This window comes from Humulus lupulus, chromosome 5 (genome assembly GCF_963169125.1).
Source record: "Humulus lupulus chromosome 5, drHumLupu1.1, whole genome shotgun sequence".
Classification (NCBI taxonomy): Eukaryota; Viridiplantae; Streptophyta; class Magnoliopsida; order Rosales; family Cannabaceae; genus Humulus; species Humulus lupulus.
The window spans coordinates 200,079,177-200,104,794 of record NC_084797.1 but is presented as its reverse complement, the minus strand read 5'-3'; the positions used below and the strand labels follow the sequence as shown (position 1 = coordinate 200,104,794).

Below are 25,618 nucleotides of genomic sequence, written 5' to 3'. Positions count from 1 at the left end.
GTAAGGTGAAAATAATAGGCCATGCATGAAGGCCTATTTATAAGAATTAAGGAGAATAATCTACAAGAGCACCTAAAGGTCCTCTCCTAGACTGGGGGGCAAGTGTGGACGCTCAATATTCCATGCCCGTAAAAGATCCCAGGCGCATGCTAAGGTCCCATGAAGGCCTAAATGTGTGTCTGAGCCGCGGGACGCTCGGGCCATCGTCCTTTGGCAGCAGCCTCGCATCAATTCGTGATGCATGAGGTCCCAGCCGCATCACCACGGCCTCGCTCGGCCACGCCCCAGCACGCGGCCCGCCTCGCGCGCGCACCTCCGGCCTCGCTCGGCCACGCCCCAGGCGTGCGGCTCGCCTCGCGCGCGCACCTCCAGCCTCGCTCGACCACGCCTCAGGCGCACGGCTCGCCTCGCGCGCGCACCTCCAGCCTCGCTCGGCCACGCCCCAGGCGTGCGGCCCACCTCGCGCGCGCACCTCCCGTCTCGCTTAGCCATGCCGTCAGGTGGCCATGCGAAGGAGGCCTCGCGAAGGAATAGGAGCCACGCCGTTAGGTGGCCGTGCGGAGGAGGCCTCGCGAAGGGATAGGAGCCACGCCATGGCCATCAAAGTCTGAGTGGCATGGGAGCCACGCCACCAGGTGGCCACGCGAATGAGGCCACGCGTCAAGGGAGTCGCGCCACCAAGGGGCTCGCGAGGAAGGCATCTTGCCTCGCACCCTTAGACATCTGTCGAGGCCACATGCCTATCACCTATGCTCGTGGGCGACCTCGGGGTGCTTCAGGCATCGCGTGCCAAGGACCCGGGAGCCTCGCCTCACGCCACGACCATTACATGCACCAAGTGTCCCATTTCCTATACCTTGAGACCCCAATACTTAGAGGCTCGGGTACGAGTCGAATGGAACATACTTGTACGACCTAGTACTGGGTACGGCCGTTAAGACCCTGTGTGTCGAGTACGGACGCCCGTACCAGTAGGGGAGTGGGACTGCTAGGATAAGAGTTATGGCCCGTACGTCTACGGCCAGGAGTCAGAGTCGACACCACTACCACCTGCGCCACTATGTCTGTCACCACTCCTCTGACATGGGTACGGACAAGTAGTGGAGACCTCCTCCTGACGCCTGCCCCTGTACTGGATGCAAGACCACAACCTCTGAAACCACTCTCCTGACAGAGTACTTATGTACCACTTGGTCTCTTGGACCACCATGTATCCAAGGCCATTAGAGCCTGCTATAAAAAGAACCTCTCTCCCACATGGGAGGGGGTTGGAGAATTTACTGTAGCAAGTGCTTGAGAGTGAATGAAAAATTAATTTTCTCCATTGTTGTTCTGCTAGTGTTCTTGAGTTATTATTTAAGTTTTTAAAGCTTTCTTGTTGGTAATCTTTACTTTGCAATTTTTTCCAACTCAACTTAGTTGACGAGTTCTTACCGTCAACAGCTTGTGAGCTGAGTAATAAACCTCCTAACAACGTTGCTAGCTGTTTACTAACTAATTAAGACCTTCTCCAATGTAATATCTAAAAATAGTACTAAATTTACCACAAAAATTAGATAAATAGTAAATTTGACGCGACAGTTGACATTGTGCTCCAATACTTTATATAAAAACTATCATCATTAATGATAATTTAATATTTTTTAAAAATATAAAAAAAAATTCTAATGGTGGTATTTTAACTAAAAAAAATATATTTATTTTGCTTGCTAAGTATGGCACATGTTATATTTTATATTAAATTTAACCTAATTTTTAGCACACTATTGATACATTTTTGTGAATGTTAAAATATAGGATTGCACCATTTATTAAACAATATATTAAAGATGCTATCATGAAAGACATCCTAAAAAGAGAAATGCTAAACAGTACCTTACGCAACCTATATTGTTATCGAAACAAATAAATATTAAGTTTCATATATTTTAAATTAAATTAAAATATATGAGACTCTCTACTAAATTGTATCAATAATAATACTGTGTCATATCTTTGAGTACTCGTAACCCTAAGTGCCTTACAAGAATACCCGTTCTAAAATTATATTCTTTTGTGTTTCCCATAATATAAAGTTTGTACTTAAGTCAAACATCCATAATAATTATAATGTGTCATAAAATATTCTATTCAAAAGAATTAAATTGATAACTAATTAATTACTTCAAGAATTTGGAGACAATAATCTTACCTCTTATCAACAATAACTATTGAACGAAGCTCACAGTTGTCAAACCTACAGCCAATCATTTAAATTAGTCATCTCAGTATGTAATTGAGGTACTTTTTTGCCAAAATTGTTCACATCAAAATGGTTACTATAAAGGAAAACTAATAAAGTAAAATAGTTCATTTTAGTTTGGATTTTTTTAGTTGTGATGATTCTACTGTTTTTCTCTCTCCCACTCTATTCTAGTTAATTAGTTCTCTATAACATATCATATTATAAATTGACGCAAACATCTCATAAAGTATCAAACAATGCATTCAGATTTTATTAGTAGTCTAATAATAGGCCTTAAACAACATAACCAACCAATTATTAGTCTATCATCCAATAACAATTACAAAAGTAAAAAAATAAGTATATTTACCAATAATATTTTTTAAATATTAATTATATATACAATTGAATCAATTGTTTATATTGGATTTGACAAATGCAATCCGCCAATTGAATAATCCCAATTAGAATTTAAAATTTTAGATCCAATCCAATCATATTAGAATTGAATATTCAATTTTTGACAGTTGTTTACAAGTAAATTGGTTAATTTAGTCAGTTATTTACATATTTTGCACACCCCTATTATCAAGTTTCTAATTATAGGATTCGTCCATTCTAGTTCAGTATCGATCATAAATATTTGTTGGAGCTATTCTTACTAATTGATATTTGTGATCGGGGCAGCTTTGCCATTAGGCAAACTAAGCATTTGCCTAAGCCTCACCCATATACAATGCCTATTTTATTTTTGTTTTTTGTCTTATAAAAAAATAATTAAAAATATTATAAGAAATAAACATGAATGGAATTGAATATTAGTAAATTTTTAAAGTATTAATAAATTATTATTTTTCAAAAAATAAACAAAAATCCTAATATTAGTCAAGTATTTAATAACTTGTTGATTATCTATTTTATAAGGACAAAATGATTTTTCCCCCGAACGATAACATTTGTAGATTTTTAACTCCGAATTTTTTTACTTGTCAAAAATACTACCTGAATTATAACATTTGTAAATTTTTGCTCATTCCATCCAAAATAGTAATGGTTTGTTGACGTGATAGTTAAAATATATTTAAAAATAATTTTTTTAATAATTAATTGATGTTAAATTTAAAAAAATAAATAAAATTGATTTTAAATTTATTAAATTATATAAAATCCAAAAAATGAAAAATCAAGAAACATAAATAGTTTTTGATCCAAATATAGTTTAAAAAAATTAAAATCAATATTTCTAAACTAAATTATATTTTGAACTAAACTAAATTAAAATTTTAAATTTTTTTGCTGGAATGATTTCTAAATGTGTTTGATTATCTACATTTGAAATAATAGATTTGATTGAGTTTTTTAATTTAATTTATTTTAGAAATATTTTTTTTTTTTTTTTACAATTATATTTGGATTAAGAAAATATGTATATTATTTTTTTAATTTAAAATCAATTAATTAATAAAAAAATTATTTTTAAATATTTTTTAAACTGACATGTCATCAAATGTTACTATTTATTTTTGTGCCATATTTGTGCATTCCCCATATGAAGCCATCTTGGCTAGTTTCTCATGATACTCCTTCATCTGTTGTTTTCTGTAGCATAATTTTTTCGTGGTCAAACGTTTTGGTTTAGTGATAAGGTCTAAATGAATTTTCACTTGGACTTTATTTATACGAATGCATTTGGCCTGCTCCAAATCATATGGCAAAATCTCATATTCTTCTTTGTTGTTGGTATTAAGGAAATCAAGGCAGGCGCTTTTTCTATCTGGAACCACCCCAATACCAAATCCCAAAACATTAAAAGATTTGTTTGTACTAATGTCACGATCCATTTTATCTTCCACGGCGTGTAGTTCTTCAATCATCTTTGGTTCAAAACAGTAGATTTCTACTAGAAAGTCTGCCAAAACCTATCCTTCTTTGCCTTCTTGAACATGAATTTGATTTCACAAGTTCCAAATTCTACGACTCATTTTGTTAATTTGCATGACAAATCTGTTTTCGCCAATATTTGCAGTGTTGGATAATTCTTTAGTACGGGGATGGGGTGTCCTTCAAAATATTGCTGAAGCCTCTCTTTTGCTATCACTAAAGCTAAATCTAGTGTTCCTGCAATATATACAAATATATATATATATCATTGGGGTACACACGGGTCGGATTTTCAGGTTTTTGGTGCATCAGGTTCGGGTTTTGCGAGTTTCGAGTGGAAAAATAGAGTACCGAACCCGCTCCGAAGTTTTCAATTTTTGGGGTAATTTCGAGTTTTGAGTGTCAGGTTTGGTCGAATCGGGTGGGGTCGGGTTTCGGGTGGGATTGGTCCAAAAATGGGCTTTGGGCCGAAAATAGACCTTGGTAAAAAAAATTCAAAAATACCTTTTTTTTTTTACACTTTTTTTATTTTTTATCTTTTTACTTTTCACTTTTTTTTTTTTTACAAAATTGGGCATTGGTAAATGTTGACCCTCAAATTAGTCAACGACACGGAGTCTGATAAACGATATGAAATGAGATGAAATCAAGAAGAAAAATCAAATGGAAAAATAAGTAACACAAACGATTTATAGTGGTTCGGCCCCAATTGGATAGTAATGACCTACGTCCACTTAGTGTTCTTATTGATGTAGAATTACAATACTGTGATCAATGAACTAGGGTTCACGAGTTTCACCAGCCATGGGAACATTACAACTTCAGTGAATAATCACACTCTATTTTTCTCTCAGAGTACAAAGACCAAAGTTCCAAAAGTCCATTTCATTGAGCCATTTCATTCTTACTTATAGGCTCAAGAAGATTACATGGGCCGATAGGCCTTAATTACCATTAAGACTTGCATATCTAGGTAATAAAAGAAATTACAATTAATGCATAATTATATATTTGCATGAATAAAGGAAGTAAAAGGAAGTATGCGATCAGGCTGGTCGCATATAAGTATGACGCTTGACAAATCAAGATCTTTCTGGTCGAGGGCCGATTAGGATGCATCCACCTAAAGCAGCCATGTGCCTGCCACATGTAAGTCAATCCTGCCACGTCATCAGGGATCGTTTTTGGGTAAACATTTGCCCCTCAAGTTTATTTTACTGGGACCAACATAAAATAAACTTAGACAATCGAATTTTCGTATGCCTTATCAAATCTATCAGAGTCATCCATGCCTTCTCGAAAAAGGCAACCAATCATATCACTGTAGTTTCCCATAAAGGTATTGGATGACTGTCACGTTTTCCCATGCCTCGAAAAATAACCTCTCATCATTACATTGGTAACTGCACTACGACCAATATAAATAACCCCTCAAAATCATTTTTTAATTTTACCTTTCACTTTCTCCTCAAGAACAAAGCGTAAAAAACCCAGAAACTCGGACGATCTTGACGACTCACGGAATTTCTGCCCAGCCACTTAGCGTCTCAGAAATTTGCTCCAATCTTTATTCAAGTATGTTTCTCGAACGTTTCAGTTGTTGAAATGCCATATCTGTTTTAAATTTGTTTCGGCCCTTTGAGTTCTTGCATGTTCTTGGAAAAAAAAACTGTTTTGGGGTAAATGGGTATGTATATATGAGCACAATTAGATAAGGAAAAAACACTACAGGAGGCCCAAGAATTGACTTGGGGGTTAGGATTATTGATTTAGGGCGTCAAATCGAAGTAAAAATTCGATTTTTAAGCATGTAGAAAAAACTGGGTTTTTCCCACCCTTTCAGAGTCGAAAAGTTTTTCCTGTAAAACTTTTCACTTCCGTTCTTTAATCCATTTCCCAAATTGTTCGCATAGAATTTAGTGTTTTTGTTAGAATGCTGCTGGTCGTATAAAATCTTAACTTTTATACACGAGCAACATTATTCCAACTTTTCCACTTTCTTGGTCTTTTGGCCGTAGATTCTCATCTCCCCTTCTCTGTTCGTAGATTTTCATGCACGACCCGTGGGGAGGTGAGAGGCCGATCGACGACGACTTGCTCACGTAGTTACTGGAAGATTAGGAATAGCCTTCGCTGCTAATCCTAGAAATTCCTTTTTCTCATAACCCTTTAAATAAACCTTCGATCAGTCCAACAAACATGGGTTGAGTAAAACCCATTGCTCAAAAGAGAAAGAAAACAGCCACTCCTCTTGCGGAACAGCCTGCTCCTCGGGCTGAAAATCCATCGACCAGCCCTCAATCTGAAAACACTTCCCAGCCAGAAATCCAAATAAAAGCCCGCCTTCGAGATGTCCTTCGACCAGAGGTCAAATGGTACGTTGCACCTCCTAGCAATATTACAGCTAGGATGGTAGGGAATTACCTCAAGAAGTACGGACTTCCTGGGGTAACCCTAATCAAACCATCCATCGACCAGTGGGCAAACCTGCCTGGGGGCGCCTTCAGCACTGGTCGAGATATCATATTGAGGCAGGGGCAACCTTGCCTCTTCATCCATTTTTCTAGGGGGTGGCCAACTATTTCGAGGTCGCCCTCTTCCAAATCACCCCAAACGGATATAGAGTGCTCTCTGCTCTCTATATTCTTTACAACCACAAGAAGTGGCCCGTTCCGACGCCACACGAGATCAATTATCTGTTTGATCTCAAATCCAACCCCAACCAAACACAACACGGGGTTCTTTCAATTCTATCACTAGGAATCTGCTCGCACTTTCCTGAGTGATATTACCCACAAGTCCAACGTGGGAAAGTACTTCCAGGAGTACTTTTTAACAACAGATCTGGTCCCCAACAATTTAGCCTTCACTAAAGGAGGTAAGTTATTTATTCACTAGTCATTCATTTCCTTAAACTTTTCTGCACACTCCTTAGAACCTTGGTGTTATTCAGGTCCATGGCACCGACCAGCTCCTACTCCAGAGATGGAGATACGAGCAGCATCCCTGGCCAGTATGACCAATATAGAAAGAAGAAAAAACGTCAAAGAGCTAGTCACAGAGAATAATCTAAGGTTGGTTGGCCTTTTGGCCCCTCACTAGGATGTGAGGGAAACAACTACGGGGAGTGCTACCGGTGGAGAAGTTCTCGAGCAGCACCAAGATGTATCGCAACCTCCGAGGATGAGGACAACGGGAGTGACTAACAGGGCACCTTCCAGCACCCCGGGTGCAACTGCTACCCCTGCTCCACCAGGAAAGGGAAAGCAGAAGGCTTCTGAGCACCCCGAGCCTACTCTAGAGTCTTCGGATGAGAACGGTACTGACTTCTCACTCTTAGACAATTTGCCCATTCCCTATCATTTATTTGACGGGGACAGCAACTTTAAATGCACACCTAATTTAAATTCAGACTTCTTCAAGCCAGAGAGTGAGCGTAGCAGTAGTACGGTAAATAATGTAGCGACCAGTAGTTGTAGCTCGGGTATTTTATTTATAATTTCTTTGCTCTCATTTCTTTGATTTAGCAAGCACCTATAATTATATTGCCTGATTGTTCGTATGTTTCCTTCCTTGCAGACATGCCTGCCGAGAGAGCCTTCGACCTATACACCAATCCGGCAAGCAACAAAAAATCTAGCCGGCACCGTCCTGGGGAGGGCTGCAGCGACCCTTCTGCAAAGAGGGCTCAAACGGAAGACCCTCTTGCACCAAATCCTACCAAAGAGACGACTCCTCCCCAACTCTTGTCAATCAAAATCCACCAGCTCCAGTCGACCAGACTCCTCTTACAGCTCCTTCTGATATAACTCCTCCAGTTTCCACTGACCAGACACCTTCTGGTCATCCAGAATAAGCTCCAGGAGAAGCTCTTACGAACGTGGTCCTCAGCTCAGCCAAGGATAGGCTGACAAGGCTAACAAAACACTGACGCAGCCGAGAGGCCATTCACGAGACTGAATCTGGAGGTCGACCAGATCTTCAACCGTGCGCTAAACGAAGTGCTTAGTGTGAGTCAACGTTCTTATCGCTCTTTACTAATTTATCTTGTCAATTTATTCCCACTAACAGTTTTTCCTTATTCTGGTCGCAGGGAGTTCTCACCATGAGCTCTGGTTGACGGCGCTCGAGAGTAGTGGCTGCTCAGTTCGAAAAGAGAATTAGTGATCAGCTCAGCATGGCTGAGGCCAATCATGTCGAGTAGCTCAAAACAATCAAGGCTAAGTACGCCGAGCAACTCAAGGAGGTCGAGGTGAAGCATGCTGAGGTGCTGCAAACAGCTGAGGCCAAACTTGCCACACTCGAGGAGGAGCTTAAGAAGAAAGAAGCATCAATTACTAAGATCACTACTTCCAAGGAGCAGTACAAGGAGGCCTCGCTGGTCAACTATCGGGAAGCCACCAAACTCCAAACGGAGTTGGAGATAAGCCGCAAGGAGACTGCTGATCTTAAGGAGGCAAACGCCCGCAACCTCGAGAAATACAAGGGAGCAGCATTTCTATGCTTCTATATGTTTTGGAAATGCAACCCCAAGGCTGACTTTTCTTACCTACCAGATCATATAAGGCAGGCTGAGCTGGCGAGGTGCGTTGTTCGCCTTGAGGAGGAGAAGGCTCAAAGGTCTCCTGAGATCTTTCTAGCAACAGGCATTGAGGGTGCCAACGAAGATGCTGGGGTCACAGTCGACCAGCAGCCACAAAAGCCTTAACAAGATCCTCCGGCCACTTCATAAATTTATTTGTTTTTATTTAAATTTAACTTGTAGTTTAAGACACACGAACTACGATTTGTGATGTCGAGACAATTTATATTTTTATTGCTGCACGGGCAGCTTTTCCTTTTAACAGACAATTACATCCGAGCAGTAATTGCTCACGGTGTAAAGGATTTCTCTTTTGATATTATAATATTTTCATTTTATTATAACATCTATTCGCATGACCGAACTTAGCATAGCACTTTGGTTTGATTTAACAAAATTTAAACAAAATTTTGAAAAATACTCTAAGTACCGTAGCATGCTTTCACTTATTTTTCTCGTGTGTTTACATATACTTTTCAATATGCTTTGTTTACTAGATACCTTATATGCCCCCCAAGTGATTGAGGAGCTTTAGGTCCTCGGTCACTTGACATGACCAAGACTTGTTCGAACATTATTGCTCGTAATAAAGATATATGAAAAACGATAATATAGCAAAACAACACACGTAATGAGCAAATACTTATAATAAATACAATAATTGGCAAGATTGACTAACTGCGCACAGTCCCTTTTATTTCTCGTAATAGATGGACAATCGTGTCTGTACGAGTGATCAAAATATGATCTTACACTTATAAGTGATCAGTCACATGGTTGACTAACCCTTGTTCATAAACTTGTAAAAAGTAAATTTAATACAAGCTAATTCTTTAAGAAGAATTGTTTATTGATAGTACTTGCGCATGTGTTCTCCATTCCAATAGCAAGGAATGAGATCTCCATTTAAGCGAGCAAGTTTATAAGTGCTCGGATGAAGGACTTCTTCAATTTGATATGGTCATTCCCAATTAGGTCCAAGTACTCCAGCAGCTTGATCGCAGGTGTTAAGGAAAACTCTTCTTAGTACCAAATTTCCCACATTAAATTTTCTTTCACGTACTTTAGAGTTGAAATACCGGGCGACCTTTTGTTGGTAAGCTACTACTCGAAGTTGGGCTTGCTCGCGCCTTTCATCGACCAAATCCAAAGATTCCATTAATAACTGGCTATTAGTGTCTTGGTCGTATGCCATCCGTCGATGGGATGGCGGATCTAATTCAACAGGCAACATAGCCTCATATCCATAAGCCAAGGAAAATGGAGTATGACCTGTTGTTGTTCGATGTGACGTTCTGTACGACCAGAGGACTTCAGGCAACTGTTCTGGCCAGGCCCCCTTTGCTTCTCCAAGCCTTTTCTTCAGAATATCCTTTAGTGTCTTGTTGACAGCCTCAACTTGGCTGTTTGCCTGCGGATGAGTGACTGAAGAAAATCTTTTGATAATCCCATGCCTTTCGCAAAAATCTGTTAACAGATCACTATCGAACTGTGTGTCGTTGTCTGAGACAATTTTTCTTGGCAATCCATATCGACATACTATGTTCTTGACCACGAAATCCAGCACTTTCTTGGTCGTTATGGTTGCAAGTGGCTCAACTTCGACCCACTTCGTGAAGTAATCAACAGCCACCACGGCATATTTGACGTTGCCTTTTCCTGTGGGCAAAGACCCAATCAAATCTATTCCCCACACTACGAATGGCCACATGCTTTGCATCTGCTTTAGTTCATTAGGGGCTGCTCGTGGTATCTTGGAGAATCTCCGACACTTGTCGCATTTTCGAACAAAATCCACAGAATCTTCGTTCATTGTTGGCCAGAAGTATCCTTGCCTTAGGATCTTCTTTGATAAACTCTGCCCCCCCCAGCGTGATCCCTACAAAAACCTTCATGGACTTCTCGCATTAATTCATTGGCCTTTTCTTTTGAAACACACCTTAGGAGTGGCATTGAGTACCCTCTTCTGTATAGAATTCTGTCGACTAGAATAAACCAAGCAGCCTGCCTCTAAAGGGCTCTTGCTTTGTTTCTGTCTGTCAGCAACACTCCGTGCATCAAGTACTTAATGAAATGTGCCATCCATGTATCTGCTGCCTGAATTACCATAGAGGTTTCTTCTGCTTTGATGCTTGGTGCGGACAACCGCTCAACAGGCACTATATTCAGGGTGTCAGCATCCTTTGCACTTGCTAATTTGGCCAAAGCATCAGCGTTTGAGTTCTGGTCGCGAGGTACTTGTTGGAGAGTATATCTTTCAAACTGCACCAACAAATCATTTGCTTTGTTCAAATAAGCAACCATCTTCAGACCCCTGGCTTGATATTCTCTGGTAATCTGATTAACCACTAACTGAGAGTCACTATAAATTTCAAGTGACTTTATATTCATGTCCCTGGCTAATCGTAAACCTGCGAGCAACACTTCATACTCAGCTTCGTTATTAGACACTGTGAAATCAAATCTGATTGCGCAGTGGAATCGATGTCCTTCAAGTGTCACTAAAATTACTCCGGCTCCAGCGTGATGTTCATTAGAAGAGCCATCTGTAAACAACTTCCAAGAGGGAGTTTGGCTTTGAGGCTCAGGCTCTTCTGTTCATTCATTGTTTGGAAGCCTAGTGAGCTCTACGATAAAGTCTGCTAGAGCTTGTCCTTTTATTGCTGCTCGTGGTGAGTAAGAAATTTCAAACTGCCCAAGCTCAACTACCCATTTTAATAATCGACCAGCGGCCTCTGGTTTCTGCAGAACTTGTCGTAGGGGCTGGTCAGTTAGCACTGTGACGGGGTGAGCTTGAAAGTATGGCCGCAGCTTTCTGGAGGCTAAGATTAAGCAGTAGGCTAATTTTTGAATGGGCAGCTACCGCAGTTCTGCTCCTATTAGCCTTTTGCTTATATAATATACAATTTTTTGCATATTTTCATCCTCTCTTATCAAGACAACACTAGCAGCACATTCTGTGACCGCCAAATAGATGAACAAAGTTTCTTTTTCAACCGACTTAGATAGGATTGGTGGCTGCGACATATGAGACTTTAAGGCCTGGAAAGCCTACTCGCACTCCTCCGTCCACTCAAATTTCTTATTGCCCCTAAGTATATTAAAAAATGGGACGCACTTGTCCGTCGATTTGGAGATAAATCTACTTAGAGCGGCAATCCTCCCAGTCAAGCTTTGAACACTTTTTATCTTTGTTTGCAATTTCATATCGACCAAGGCCTTGATTTTTTTGGGATTAGCTTCAATGCCTCGTGAGTTCACTATAAATCCCAAAAATTTCCCTGATCCAACTTCGAAGGAACACTTGAGGGGATTCAGCTTCATCTGATATTTGTTCAAGACACTGAAGCACTCTTGCAGGTCCCATATGTGTTCTTCTGCCTTTTTCAACTTAACCAGCATGTCATCAACATATGCTTCCATGTTTGTACCAATCAGCTCTTTGAACATGTGATTGACTAATCGCTGGTAAGTAGCACTAGCGTTTTTCAAACCGAAGGGCATTACTTTGTAACAGTAAAGCCATGTATCAGTTTGAAAGCTAGTGTGATCCTCATCAGGTGGGTGCATACTTATCTGATTATACCCAAAGTATGCATCCATGAATGATAGGATCTCATGTCCTGAAGTGGCATCGACCAGCTGGTCGATCCTAAGGAGCGGGAAATAATATTTTGGGCAGGTTTTATTAAGGTCTGTGAAATCCACACATGTTCTCCATTTTCCATTTGGCTTAGGTACTAGTACGGGATTAGAGACCCAAGATGGATAAAACGCTACCCTGATGAATCCATTCTCCTTTAGCTTCTCGACTTCGTCTTTTAGAGCCTTCGATCTGTTTTTGTCGAGCAGCCTTCTTTTCTGTTGTACTGGTGGAAAGCTTTTATCTATATTCAGGACATGGCTGATAACTGATGGGTCAATTCCAACCCTGTCCTTATGCGACCAGGCAAAGACTTCCTGGTTTTTCTTTAAAAATTCTACCAGCTTTTGCTTTACTGTTGTCTCTAAGTTTTTACCGACTTTCACAACCCTGGTCGGATCTGCCTCATCGAGTTAAACCTCTTTGAGGTTCAACTCGATGAGGCAGATCCGACCAGGGTTGTGAAAGTTGGTAAAAACTTAGAGACAACAGTAAAGCAAGGATCTAAATCCTCGATTGGTCCTACTTCTTCATCAAAATCCCCAAAGTGAGGATCTAAATCCCTATCCTTGCTTTGGGCAACACCCTATTTGGTGACGCGCTCACCTGATTGGGCTTGTATTTCATCGGCCAATTTCAGCTCTTTTTCAGCGACTTCCCTCAATCCACCTCTCTTTGCCTTAGTAATCGAGAAATTATAGCATTCCCTCGCTTCTCGTTGATTTCCCAACACGCATCCTACCCCTGCATCAGTTGGGAATTTCATGGCAAGGTGCCAAACCGAGGTTACAGCTCGCAGGTCGACCAGAATAGGTCTTCCAAATACAGCATTGTATGCAGAAGGACAATCAACTACTATAAAAGTAGTGAGTAATGTCCTGTTCGCAGGCACGGTTCCTGCTGTAATCGGAAGCCTAATCGACCCTGTTGGCGCAAACCCTTCGCCAGAAAAACCATAAATGGTTTGATTGCATGGCTCTAGGCCCTTCACTGACAACTTCATTCTCTCCAATGAAGACTTGTACAAGATATTTACTGAGCTCCCTGTGTCAACTAACACCCTTTTGACCATCATGTTGGCTATCTGAACGTCCACAACTAGAGGATCCGAATGAGGAAATCAGACATGCTGAGCGTCAAGCTCGGAGAAAGTTATCAGCTCTTCTTCTGTTCGAGCTTTTTTGGGAGTTCGCTCCTCCACATTCAGCATCTCGATGTCCTGGTCGTGGCATAAGGTCCGAGCGTATCGCTCCCTTGCCTTCCCACTATCTCCTGCAAGGTGTGGGGCCACCACAGATGGTTAACAATGTACCTGCCACGAGAGCTGGCTATAAAGGTGGCGAGCATTGGCGTACAGGTGCCTACTCGTTGCCTCCTTAAGCCTCTCGCTGAGAACCTCCTGTGGCTCGTACGTATCTCCTTAGGTGCCCTTGTCTGATAAAGAACTCAATCTTATCTTTCAGCTAGTTACACTCATTAGTGTCATGACCATAGTCGTTGTGGAAACGACAAAACTTTGATGTATCTCTCTTGGAGATATCCTTTCTTATAGGCGCTGGTCACTTATAAGGGACATTGGAGCAGGTCGCCTAGTACACCTCCGCTCTGCTTTCGACAAGGGTCATATAATTGATGAACCTTGGCTCGTACCTATTGCCCTTAGGGCGCTTATTCTTGGACATCGAAGGCTCATTATTTGCCCTATTTCCACCATTTTTACCATTCCCGTTGCCTTTGCTGTTGCCATTGGGTTTATCTGACCCGTTGGTGGCTTTAGCGAGATCTTCCTTTGGCCCCTTGTCTTTCGCATGCGATTTCCCTTCGTTGGCAATCGCATCTTCGAGCTTTATGTACCGGTCCGCTCAATCAAGGAATTCCTGGGTACTTTTTACCCCATTCTTCCTTAATCTATTCCAGAGGGGAGAATGACGCCTCACCCCAGCAGTAAGGGCCATCATTTTGCCTTCATCACCAACTGTTTTAGCTCTAACTGTGGCTCGCATAAAATGCTGGACATACTCCTTTAAGAACTCTTCCTCCTTCTGGCGTATCTCGACCAGCTAGTTGGCTTCAGTCGAGTGAACACGACCAGCATAGAATTGCCCGTAGAATTCCTTCACGAACATTTCTCATGATACTATGCTAGCATGAGGGAATTTAAAAAACCACTCCTGAGCAGTGTCAGATAGGGTGGTCGAAAAGATCCTACAGCAAGCATCATCCGACACGTTTTGGATGTCCATCTGTATCTCGAACTTATTCATGTGAGATACTGGGTCCCCATATCCATCGAAATTGGGCAGTACTGGCATCTTGAATTTGTTGGGGGTTTCCGCCATTGCTATTCTCTGTATGAAAGGAGTGCCCCTTCTCCGATCATACTCGATGTAGGATGTCCGGCTCCCTACCAGCTGCTGGACAGCCTAGTTTAATGCATCGATCTGGACCTGCACGGCGTCTGGGATCGCTCGGGCGACTAGTGCCAGGGGAGCGTACTCATCATGCCTCCCGCGCCTGTCGTTGAGCATGTCCCTTAGGTTATCATCTCTGCGTCTTTGCTCACTAGCGCCCAACCGATCAAAGACGTTAGGCTGCCCCACAGCGTTCTGGCTCACAGGCCTATTTTCTCTTGGTGGGGGATTCCTTTCCCCACCTCTTTCTCCTTGACCTCGACCAGCATTCCCTCTGCTGAAATCAGCTTCATTATAATCATGACCGTCCCTGAAATGCGACCGACTATGGCGCGACCGGCTAGTCGCACTATTTCCTCCTCTAGCTAGCATCTCTCGAGTGTCAGGGGGAGGCCTACGTTGGTCGGTGGGTCCCCGGTCATTATTATGTCATGGGGGTCCCCTGACCACAAAGCCTGACTCGACGTGTCTTCTGTTAGCAGAAGGACATTGCCCTTTGCTCGGTGGATTTGGTTCCTCAACCGTTGGGCGTCTAGGGCTTCGGGGAGGCTGCCCGGCCTTATTCTACCTTTGACGTTGGGGATTATCTCGACCAGCACGAGAATGTGGCTGCTGCTCAGGATCCTAATATGGGATATCCTGTTGAGCAGCATGTGGTTGCTCCGGCCTTTGAGGGCTTGCCGGTTGAAGCGGAGGACTTGGGTTTGGGGCCTGTTGTTGTGGTGCACTTGGTGGCTGATCTGGTTGAGAATTCGGCGCAGCTTGTCCCCGGGCCAACTGAATGGCTGCTTCTAAGGCGGTAGTGGCATCTCGCTACCGGCGGTCCATGTCCGCCTGCCGCTTATTCAATTTTTGACGTTGACGCTCGATTTCCCTCTGTTGCAACGCCAATGTCTCAGCCGCATTCTCTTGATTGGCCAACTCTTCTTGCAACGCACTAAGTGTTGTCCTCAGGGTTTTAGAATCCATTTCCTCCTCTTCAAAATCCAATTGTAGTTCATCTTCAGCCACATTTGGTGGAGGAGGCTGAGTGGATGCGGCGCCAGAAGTCTGCCCCGTCTTCCTGGATGTTTTAGCCATTTAATTTTCTTGAAGTCTTGAGTTCAACTCTTAATGAAAGCACCAAAATGTTGACCCTCAAATTAGTCAACGACACAGAGTCTGATAAACGATATGAAATGAGATGAAATCAAGAAGAAAAATCAAATGGAAAAATAAGTAACACAAAGGATTTATAGTGGTTCGGCCCCAATTGGATGGTAATGGCCTACGTCCACTTACTGTTCTTATTGATGTAGAATTCTAATATTGTGATCAATGAACTAGGGTTCACGAGTTTCACCAGCCTTGGGAAGATTACAACTTCAGTGAATAATCACACTCTATTTTTCTCTCAGAGTACAAAGACCAAAAGTTCCAAAAGTCCTTTTCCTTGAGCCCTTTCATTCTTATTTATAGGCTCAAGAAGATTACATGGGCCGATGGGCCTTAATTACCATTAAGACTTACGTATCTAGGTAATAAAAGAACTTACAATTAATGCATAATTATATATATTTGCATGAATAAAGGAAGTAAAAAGAAGTATGTGATCAGGCTGGTCGCATATAAGTATGACGCTTGACAAATCAACAACTTTCTGGTCGAGGGCCGATTAGGATGCATTTACCTAAAGCTGTCATGTACCTGCCACGTGTAAGTCAATCCTGCCATGTCATCAGGGATCGTTTTTGGGTAAACAGTAAAAAAAAATTTAAAATGTATTAATCTCTAGCTATTTTTTTTTAAATTATGTTCAGGTTTGGGTGTAACCCGAATACACCTGAACCCGTGTGTCCTTACTTTCAAAACCCGACCCGAACCATGTCGGGTTCGGACCATATTTTACCCGAATTGGACGGGTTTTGCAAAAAATCGGGTTTTTGGGTTGCGGGTCGAGCGGGTTTGCGAATTTTACGAGTTTTTCAGATCAAATGTTCACCCATAATATTTCATTTCTATATCTATTTAAATCTTATGGCACGTTTACTAAAATGTAATCATAATCGGAATAAATCAATGAGAGAAATGAATGGGAATAGAATATTAAAGAATAGAAATCATTAATTTATCATGTTGTTTACTAAACTAACCACAAAGGGAATCATAAACATTTTATTTTGTTTACATAATTAGGAAAGATAATCGAAATATTTTAATTTGACTAAATTGTTCTTTATAGAAAATGTTTATTTTTTAAAGAAAAGATTTTGTGAGGGTAAATTTATCTTTAAATTTTTAATAATAATAAAATAAATTAAATTAAAGAAAAATGGTAATGTGATTACTTAAGAAAATGGGAGGAAAAGAGTTCCCATTATTTTCTCCCATATTCATGTGAGTTCTATAAAATATTTCTATTAATAAATAAAAATGGGAAAATACCAGTTTGGCCCCTGTATTTTGGTCGAATACTCGATCGGCCCATGTATTTTGTTAAATGACAAATCGGACCCCGTATTTTGTAAAATGTAACAAAATAATACCCTAAGCCCGATTTTGGTCAACCAATTTTTAAATATGACCAAAATGCGCTCGAATTTTATTAATTAATGAATTGATAATAGATTTTCATATAAAAATAAATTTAATTTAATTTAAAATTAAATTAAATAATATAATATAAAAAAACTTTAATATTTTTAATTTAATTAAAAAAAATTAAAACCTATTTATCTAAAAAAAACTAAAACGAAAATTAAACAAAGTAAAAAACAGAAACTAAATCAAACAAAACCAAAATTATCAATCTTTCATCTTCTCATTATCACAACCAAATAACAACACAAAAAACACAAAATTTCATATTAAAAAAACCCACATCTATCAGTGTTCATCTCTTCTTCATCACAACCAAATCACAACACAAAAAACGCAAAATCTCATATCTCGGATCTGATTTTACTCAAATAATTAAAAAAATTCAAAACTTAGATCTGTTTGAGCAAGCCGAGGTGAAGATGTTCATGTTCTTTGTTTTTGTTCTTTGTTTATGTTCAAAAACTCAGATGCAACAACAATCTTTTCAACCAAAAGAAAAAGAAACAAAAAGAGATTTTGAACACTCACAAACTCAGATCTTCTAGCCTTTAACTTCGACTACTAAGAATGAAACCTAAATTCTCCATTACCTAGCCTCCTCCTCCCCATCACCCTGATCTTATGCTTTCTCTTGCTTGTCTCCATCATTCTAAATCTCCTCCAACACTACAATTTCGCCTTCATGGGGGAGCGGTTGACGAAGCGGATCCGGATATGGATGCTGGAGAAGATCCTGACCTTCGAAACGGCTTGGTTCGATCAAGAGAAGAACTTGAGTGAAGCGTTGTGCTCACGCCTCAACAACGAGGCATCCATGGTGAAATCCTTCGTGGCGGATCGAGTCTCGCTCCTAGTCCAAGCTGCCTCAGCAGTGACGATCGCCATGGTGATGGGTCTCATCGTGGCGTGGAAGTTGGCTCTGGTCATGATCGTCGTTCAAAAGGCGCCGAGGAAGGAGGTGAGGAAAAAGTCGTGGATGGCCAGAATCGGAATGGGTTCTGCTCAGTGCTTGACGTTCATGTCGTGGGCATTGGATTTCTGGGCATTGGGTTCTGCTTAGAAGAAGTAGAAGGAGGGAGGAGATTTTTGGGAAAGTTTGTTTTAATTATTTTTAAGTTCTAATGAATATAGGTTTTAAATAAAACTATTTTATTTTTAAAATAAACTTTCTAATTTCTTATTTTTATTTGTTTTTTAATTCATTAATTAAAAAAATTGAGGATATTTTAATCATATTTAAAAATTGGTTGACCAAAATTGGACTCAAAAAACTATTTTGTTCTGTTTTACAAAATATTGGGTCTTATTTGTCATTTAACAGGGAATGATTACACCACCTAACCTATGATTCCTATGTCTATTATTGCCATTAGTAAACATGCCATTATTGTTGTAAAATACTCGCTTCTACTTCCTTCTATCGTCTCTTAGTAAGATTGCTATGTCTATCATTGCCAAATAAATTAAATGTTCCATTTTTCTTTCGATGCGGTAAGTATTGCAATTTAGTTCTTTTTTTCACACTAAAAAAGGGATTGACATCTATAGACATCCTTGAAAATCAAATTATTCCATTCCATTTCATTTCTTTTAATTTTCTTTATTAGCATTTGTTTTTTTAATTTCTTTCCTACATTCAACTATCCAAAAAAAGATTGAGTAGCCATTGAAAAATATATCTAGTTAAAAAAACTTCATTATGCACATTTCATTAATACTTTCGCATTTGAAAAATACAAGACGAATCTATTTATGTAACATTGTGGAATGTATTAGTTACTTTGTTTAAAGTATTGATTTTTTAAATAACATTTTTATGTAAAATACACTTGTTATCTAGCATTATTTAAAATTTATTTAATAAACTTTTATAATACTCAATTAAAAATAATTTTAAAATATATTAAAAGTTATAGGCCACGTATCAAAGTCATCCTTTGTGTGTGGGATGATGAAATATATAAAACGCTCACAACAAACTAATAAAATTTCTACGACAAACTATTTATATTTATAAAAGTTAATAAAACTAACATTAGTTTAGATTTATTTATATTTATTAGGGGTGTTGATCAAACCGCCCCACTACACAAACCGCTCATACTACACCACACAACAATTTGCGATTTAGAACCCTTCGCAGTGTGGTTTTAGTTTCTATTTTGGCCGAACCGCGCAGTGCGGTATAGTTTACGGTTTTGAATTTCATAAATGATTTTAAACCGCATCTCACCACATAATTATATATATATTAATTTTTTTATATATACTTTTTCAATTTTACTACATTTAAACTTAATGGATATATATATTTATATAGTATAATATACACAATATCTAGAAAAATTATCATATTTCATAAGATGCTAACATATATTCTACTTCAACCTAAAGATAATCCTCCTTAATTAAAATCTTTACTTCTATTTTTTTTATTAGTTTATTGTATTTTTATTATTTTGCAAAAAGTTTATTAGTTTGTAATATATTTATTATTTTGTTAAACAATTTTTAGTTATGAGTTTTATTATGAATCTTTATTAATTATAATATTCAATTGTTAAATTATTTGGTGATAGGTATGAACCGTCCACACCGCACCACACCACATTTTTGCAGTGCAGTTTGAGGTCTATGTGATGCAGGTTGCGGTTTAGAAAATTGTTCAAACTGCATATGCGGTGCAGTCTAATAAATTGGCAAAAAACCGCACCGCTCGCACTACGAACACTCCTAATATTTTTATATAGAGAAAATTATTAAGTAATAATCACTACCTATATGTACTTTTAGTATATACATAAGTTGCAACTTTATATTTTTTACATGACGATATGTAATGTAATTATAAGAGTTTTACCATAAATTATTCAGTATTCCGGACAATTTAGGATAACAAAATCATGATTCAAATAGTTTGTTGTACACGTATATAAATATCGAAATAAGTACTCGAGCAACAAGTTATTTGAATCATGATTCCGACATTCTAAATTATTCAGAATTTTTTAAAAATTTGTGAGAAGCCCTGTGTAACTACAATATACACATTAATGAAAAAAAATATAGAGTTGTAATTTATGATGTGCTTAAAATACTAAAGGGTAGCGAAGATACTTATTTATATAAATATATATATATATATTATTATAGGTAAAGAGAGATTGGCATAATCAATGTAAAAATTAAGAATAAAATTAGAATGTCTTTTAGACAGCATTTGAATAAAGAATAAAAAAAATCAGATGGACAAAATGACTAGTTGTTCTATTGTGTAATTTTTTGTTGTTACTATCGAATGTATACAACGTTTATCATTTTTTTACTGACTAATGCTCAAGGTCTCACAAATTAAATTAAAATTTACGGATATCATTTTTGTGTAAATATTGACTATAAATTAGGAATGTCTTAGTTTTTTAGACAACGTAAACAGTAATACTTGGAGATTTAGACGTGGAAATGGTAAGAATAAGAATACTTTTTAAAGAAATAAGATTAAGAGTTAATGACACCATTTATTTAGACTAAGTTTTTTTTATAAAAAGAAAAAAAAAAGTTACTTGGACTAAATTAAAGGAATGAATACTATACCTTGCACTTATTTCGGTTGTCACGGAAGGATGACAGTCCTTATTGGAGCAGAAAGCCCTTAAATTCTCAAATAAGAATATAAAATGGGTAACGATTGCAATCTGCTCCTCTTTTCGGGTCCACAACCTGCACCAATTTGAAAATAGGTGTTTTTATGACATTGGGGGAAGGTGTAATACCACTAAGCAATCATTTGAGGCATAATTTTGGGTGACTCGCTTTTTATTAGTAATGTATCTTTATTCCTTCGTGAGTACATTAAAATTGAATATTTATATGATCAAAATGGTTATGAGGCAAATGATAAGTAAGATAAATGAGATTTGTCGTAGTCTACATTTTGTAAAACGAGCGAGCGCCTTTCCAAATATATAAGTGCAGAACTCCAAATCACAAACAAGAAATTGCACTCCCAAGAAATCAAATCATGGATTAACATGTGATTATTGTGTGCTTGAACATCCTGCATACATGAATGCCAGCCCAAAAGGCATATCCAGCATTGGGCTTTATTAGTAACGCAGTTTTCATTTTTTCTCAAAAATACCCAAAGAGTATTCTAGAAGAGCTTATGTAACTTTGAACGCTTTTTTGGCTTTTTAGAATCACTTGATGGTTAATGCATAAATCTCTCAAAATATATTTAGAGTTTAAGGTACATTATAAAAGAAGAGCTCCTCCTTTTTATTTGATATACCATTTGAAAATCACACTTCTGATTTTTTTTAAAATCTCATCCCTAAGAGATTTTTGGTTGTTAGGCAGTTGATTGGTTGGTTGAATCTCCTTGTAAGATCAACCCTCTTGGTTGAATCTCCTTGAATCTCCTAGTTTTGTTCGTGATCTTAATGGTAGTTTTTGGGCAAGTGAAATAGTGTGTGAAAGTAAGTAAATATTTATATTTTTAATAAAATAATCTAATCATATTTTTAATATTACATATTACCAAATATTTTATTTAGTAAATTACTATTTTGTTCTAAATATTTTAATAACGGTACATGTATATTAGTTTTTATTTTAAAATTATTTTGATTTTTTTTATATAGGTTGTTGAATAATATACCATAGCACAAAATACATATACTGAGTTGAAAAATAATATACCAACTAAACTTACAAAATTATTACTAAAAAATGTATATAGTATACTAACAAAATTATATACTATCATTAAAATTGTATATACTATGATACAAAATTATATACTACTATTATATATAATAAGATAGAAACTAAATATCATCAAAAAAAAAATTGATATACCATACCACAAAAAATATATACACTAGTTGAAAAATAATACACCAACAACCCATAAAATACTTAAAAAAATCAATATAACTTTAAAATAAAAACTAATATACATATACCACTATATTAAATTTATACGCTCCTAAATAAATAAATAAATTATAGAAATTGGCAATTTAGGTAATCAACAATGTAAAAAATTCATTCATCTACAATTTTAAAAATGAGAACATTAGCTTATGCTATTACTTTGGGTCATTTACTATAATTTATCTCCAACAAATTAATATCAAAAGTTCTTGGCTACTGTTCTTTGAATCAATTTATCATGAAAAACGATGCCTTAACAATCCTCAACCTCCGTAAAGAGGCATAATTGTTTTAAGAAGATTGTGTGACACACAAGACTTGGTTTGGGTATATCACCTAATTTCATATTTTATAGATATAAGTTAGACTAATGATAGACACTCTCAATTTGCACACATATTTTGTGTTGCTCTACTTGTTTTTGTAGTTGCAAATAATTATATTATATTGCTTGAATTAATTTTCTATGTTTTAGATGTTGTCATAATCGACTACATGTCATATTGGATTAGATCAAGTCGGATTTACAATCTAAACCGGTTCAAGACAACACGCCAAGATCACGAACTCATCTTCTATGCCCAAAAGAATGTTGTATAATAGCTTATGTAACTCCTGCAAGTTAGTTGGCTTTGTAACATACACTTGATGGTTTTTGTAACACCCTGCTCCAAGGTTAATACATAAAACTCCTAACACGTTTTTTTTTTTTTTTTTTGGAAAGCTCCTCCTTATTTGATATATCATTTGAAAATCACTTTTTTCTTTTTCAAATTCTGTTTCCCTCAGAGCTATGTGGCTGTTAGGGAGTTGATTGGTTAGTTGAGTCCCATTTCAAGATCAACCCTTTTGGTGCTCGAGCTCTTCTTGTTCTAGTGGGAAACTTTCAGTTTAGTTTAGTTAGAGTAGTAGCAAAAGTGCTTAGCTGCTACTCATTGAACTGCTTTATGTTGGAAGATAAACGTCGTAAGCTTCATTGAGCATCCAATGATGAGGTGTAATTATTTTAAGGAGATAAAGATTTGATTTGGCTATATACAAATAATTATTTTAATACTTTCCTAACAATTATTTGGTTATGTAAATAATGACAAGAGTTAATAGTTACCAGTTAAAAAAATTTTGTCCTCTGACTACTATTTCGTCTCTAGTCTCTCTGATATCAGGCTTCCACAATATATCTTCGTCACTTTCTACCTAAAATGAAAATGATTAAAAATAGTAAGTTATGGTTTTAATTATATTGATGTCCACTCATAATAAATATTGGAGAAAGGAAAACCAAAAAAATGAAGAATCCATTAGGACTCACCAGTGAAAAATCAATAGTAGGAAAAAGAGATTGATACTCACTAACACTTCTTCTTTTCTCATGTAGCTTAACTCCCTGCCAATAGAACAGAGTCCACATAATATAGAGACTATAATTTTGGGTTATCATTATTATTTTAGCATGAAAAAACTATAAAGATCATTAAATTCATTTTTTTAAGAAGCCATGTATATATATATATATATCAGTGTAAAGTTTTATAAGATGAACATTGATATATAAAAATAAAAAATGATCTTGAAAAACCTACTAAAAGTTCTCGGCAAAGCTCTACAGCAATAAATGGTGGGCTGTTTTGATTTTCAATTGTAGGGCGGCCATCCTCACGACCTCCGAACACTCCAATTGCTGTTTGTATAGTCCTACAAATTATATGACATTATTATCATTTAAAGAAAATAAGAATTTCATTTATTGGTTAAAATGAAACACCGTCCAATATTGGTCTGAAATGCACGAAGACAAATACAGATCTTCAAAATAAGATGATCAATAATGACTAACCAAACCGTTTACAATGATAGAACAAAAAAAACTAATCTAAACCCCACATACAGAAGTTATATTCAATGAGCCACCTTCCTCGATAAAACATGAAAGAATAGAATCCCTTCATAATTGAGGATCATATTTAAGTCTGAGTAGTACCTTAACAAAGGAGAAGTCACCACTAATTGAATTTTCTTGTGAAGTCCGCACTCTTCAATATGATTTCGCAAATTTTCAACCTATAGCACACAATTCCATGTATAACATTACGCAACTTTATCCACATATATAATAGCAAATAGATATTTGGACATAGTAATATGATACTGATTCTCATACATCGAAATTTAAAATTGGGTACCTAAATGTAAAAAGAAAAAAGAAATATATAGAATAAGAATTTTTGTCACAAAACAATCCTAACATTTTAAGAAGTTTGGGACTTAAATACAAAAAATTTGAGATTCGGAATCCAAGTACAAAATAATAAGTTAGGTTAGGATTTTGACTGTAAATGGGCCCAAAATAGATACCTGTTTCCAGCCAAGATGGGTAAGTTGTGGATCAAAATATTGCTTAGGATCCTTTCTGCTTATTGCCTCATTATGAAGCCCTTGAGCATGCCTCACCTTCATAAATTATATAAATATATAAGAGCATAACATCTATAAATGTAATGTGTTTGAGTGAGGAAATTTGAACTCAAGAATCTTCAGATTAAGAGTCTATATACTTACGAATACAGATATACAATAACCCTACTTACATACAGTGTGTATAGAGATTCAGATAGATAAGACAGAGCTCACCTTAAATATATCAATTATTAAAGAGAAAATTATATAATATACAAAAAGAAAAGAATGGATGAACGATGACAAACCAGATGAAGAGTTTTAGTACGGTGGAGTGGGTAGAGACTTTGACCAGTACCGGCGGCGGCATCCTCAACCTCATCCATAACTGAACAGTCTGTACACTAACAAATCAAAATGCACAAATTATAACCTATCGATCACAGATATATACATATATGGGAAAATTGAAACAAAATCAACCCAAGAAATTAATAATTCTTACAATGAACGAATCTTCGACTAAACAATAAAAGAAGAACTGGACCCGATAATAGTTATACTATCTAGTAGAGTAGTATAAGCAGAAGCAGAAAAACGTTTGCTAAGCAGTATGAAGGCGTAAAACTAATTTTTCCCTTAGGCAAGAAAGAAGGCTTTGTTTGAATTGACGATGCACTTCTATGTTCTATTAAAATATAGATTTTTGTTTTGGTGCAGTATGTTTGCACACCTAATTTTATTAAAAATTAATATATAATATACATTTTTCTAATTTTTTTTCAATTTTATATTTTAAAAACTACATATAAATAATATATATTTTAAATATTTAAAAAATTAAAATCAATATATAATAACTTATTAAAGTAAGAATTTTATAAAAAAGATTATACATTATTTTAAAAAAAATTATAAAAACAAGATAATATAAAATTATTGAAATTGATAAAAAAAATAAA

The 25,618-nt window shown here is 37.2% G+C and overlaps 1 protein-coding gene across 3 annotated transcripts; it reads right to left on the bottom strand.

Moving 5' to 3' along the window:
* Positions 1-2,025: 2,025 nt before the first annotated feature.
* On the bottom strand, positions 2,026-25,356 carry LOC133778044 (phosphoglycerate mutase-like protein 1). 3 transcript variants are annotated; one of them, XM_062217860.1, is made up of 9 exons: positions 25,162-25,355; positions 24,965-25,060; positions 24,615-24,710; positions 24,241-24,320; positions 23,843-23,954; positions 23,572-23,646; positions 23,368-23,456; positions 20,916-21,041; positions 2,026-2,236 (listed from the first exon to the last, which is right to left on the bottom strand). In XM_062217860.1, exons 2-9 carry the CDS (start codon positions 25,040-25,042, stop codon positions 2,188-2,190), a joined length of 705 nt encoding a protein of 234 aa, XP_062073844.1. In that variant the 5' UTR covers positions 25,043-25,060; positions 25,162-25,355; the 3' UTR covers positions 2,026-2,187. The 3 variants fall into 3 exon arrangements, with proteins under 3 accessions (XP_062073844.1, XP_062073843.1, XP_062073842.1); XM_062217859.1 differs by lacking the exon at positions 2,026-2,236 and adding an exon at positions 15,961-16,427 and having other exon boundaries at positions 25,162-25,356; XM_062217858.1 differs by lacking the exon at positions 2,026-2,236 and having other exon boundaries at positions 17,523-21,041; positions 25,162-25,356.
* Positions 25,357-25,618: the final 262 nt, after the last annotated feature.

Excerpts from the sequence above, each read along its gene's own strand:
- LOC133778044 (XM_062217858.1), bottom strand. The coding sequence starts at position 25,042 with ATGGATGAGGTTGAGGATGCCGCCGCCGGTACTGGTCAAAGTCTCTAC. Across the intron at positions 24,711-24,964 it reads GTACTAAAACTCTTCATCTG|GTGAGGCATGCTCAAGGGCT; the intron begins GTTTGTCATCGT and ends TAATTTATGAAG. Across the intron at positions 21,042-23,367 it reads GGACAAAATTTTTTTAACTG|GTTGTGGACCCGAAAAGAGG; the intron begins GTAACTATTAAC and ends AAATTGGTGCAG.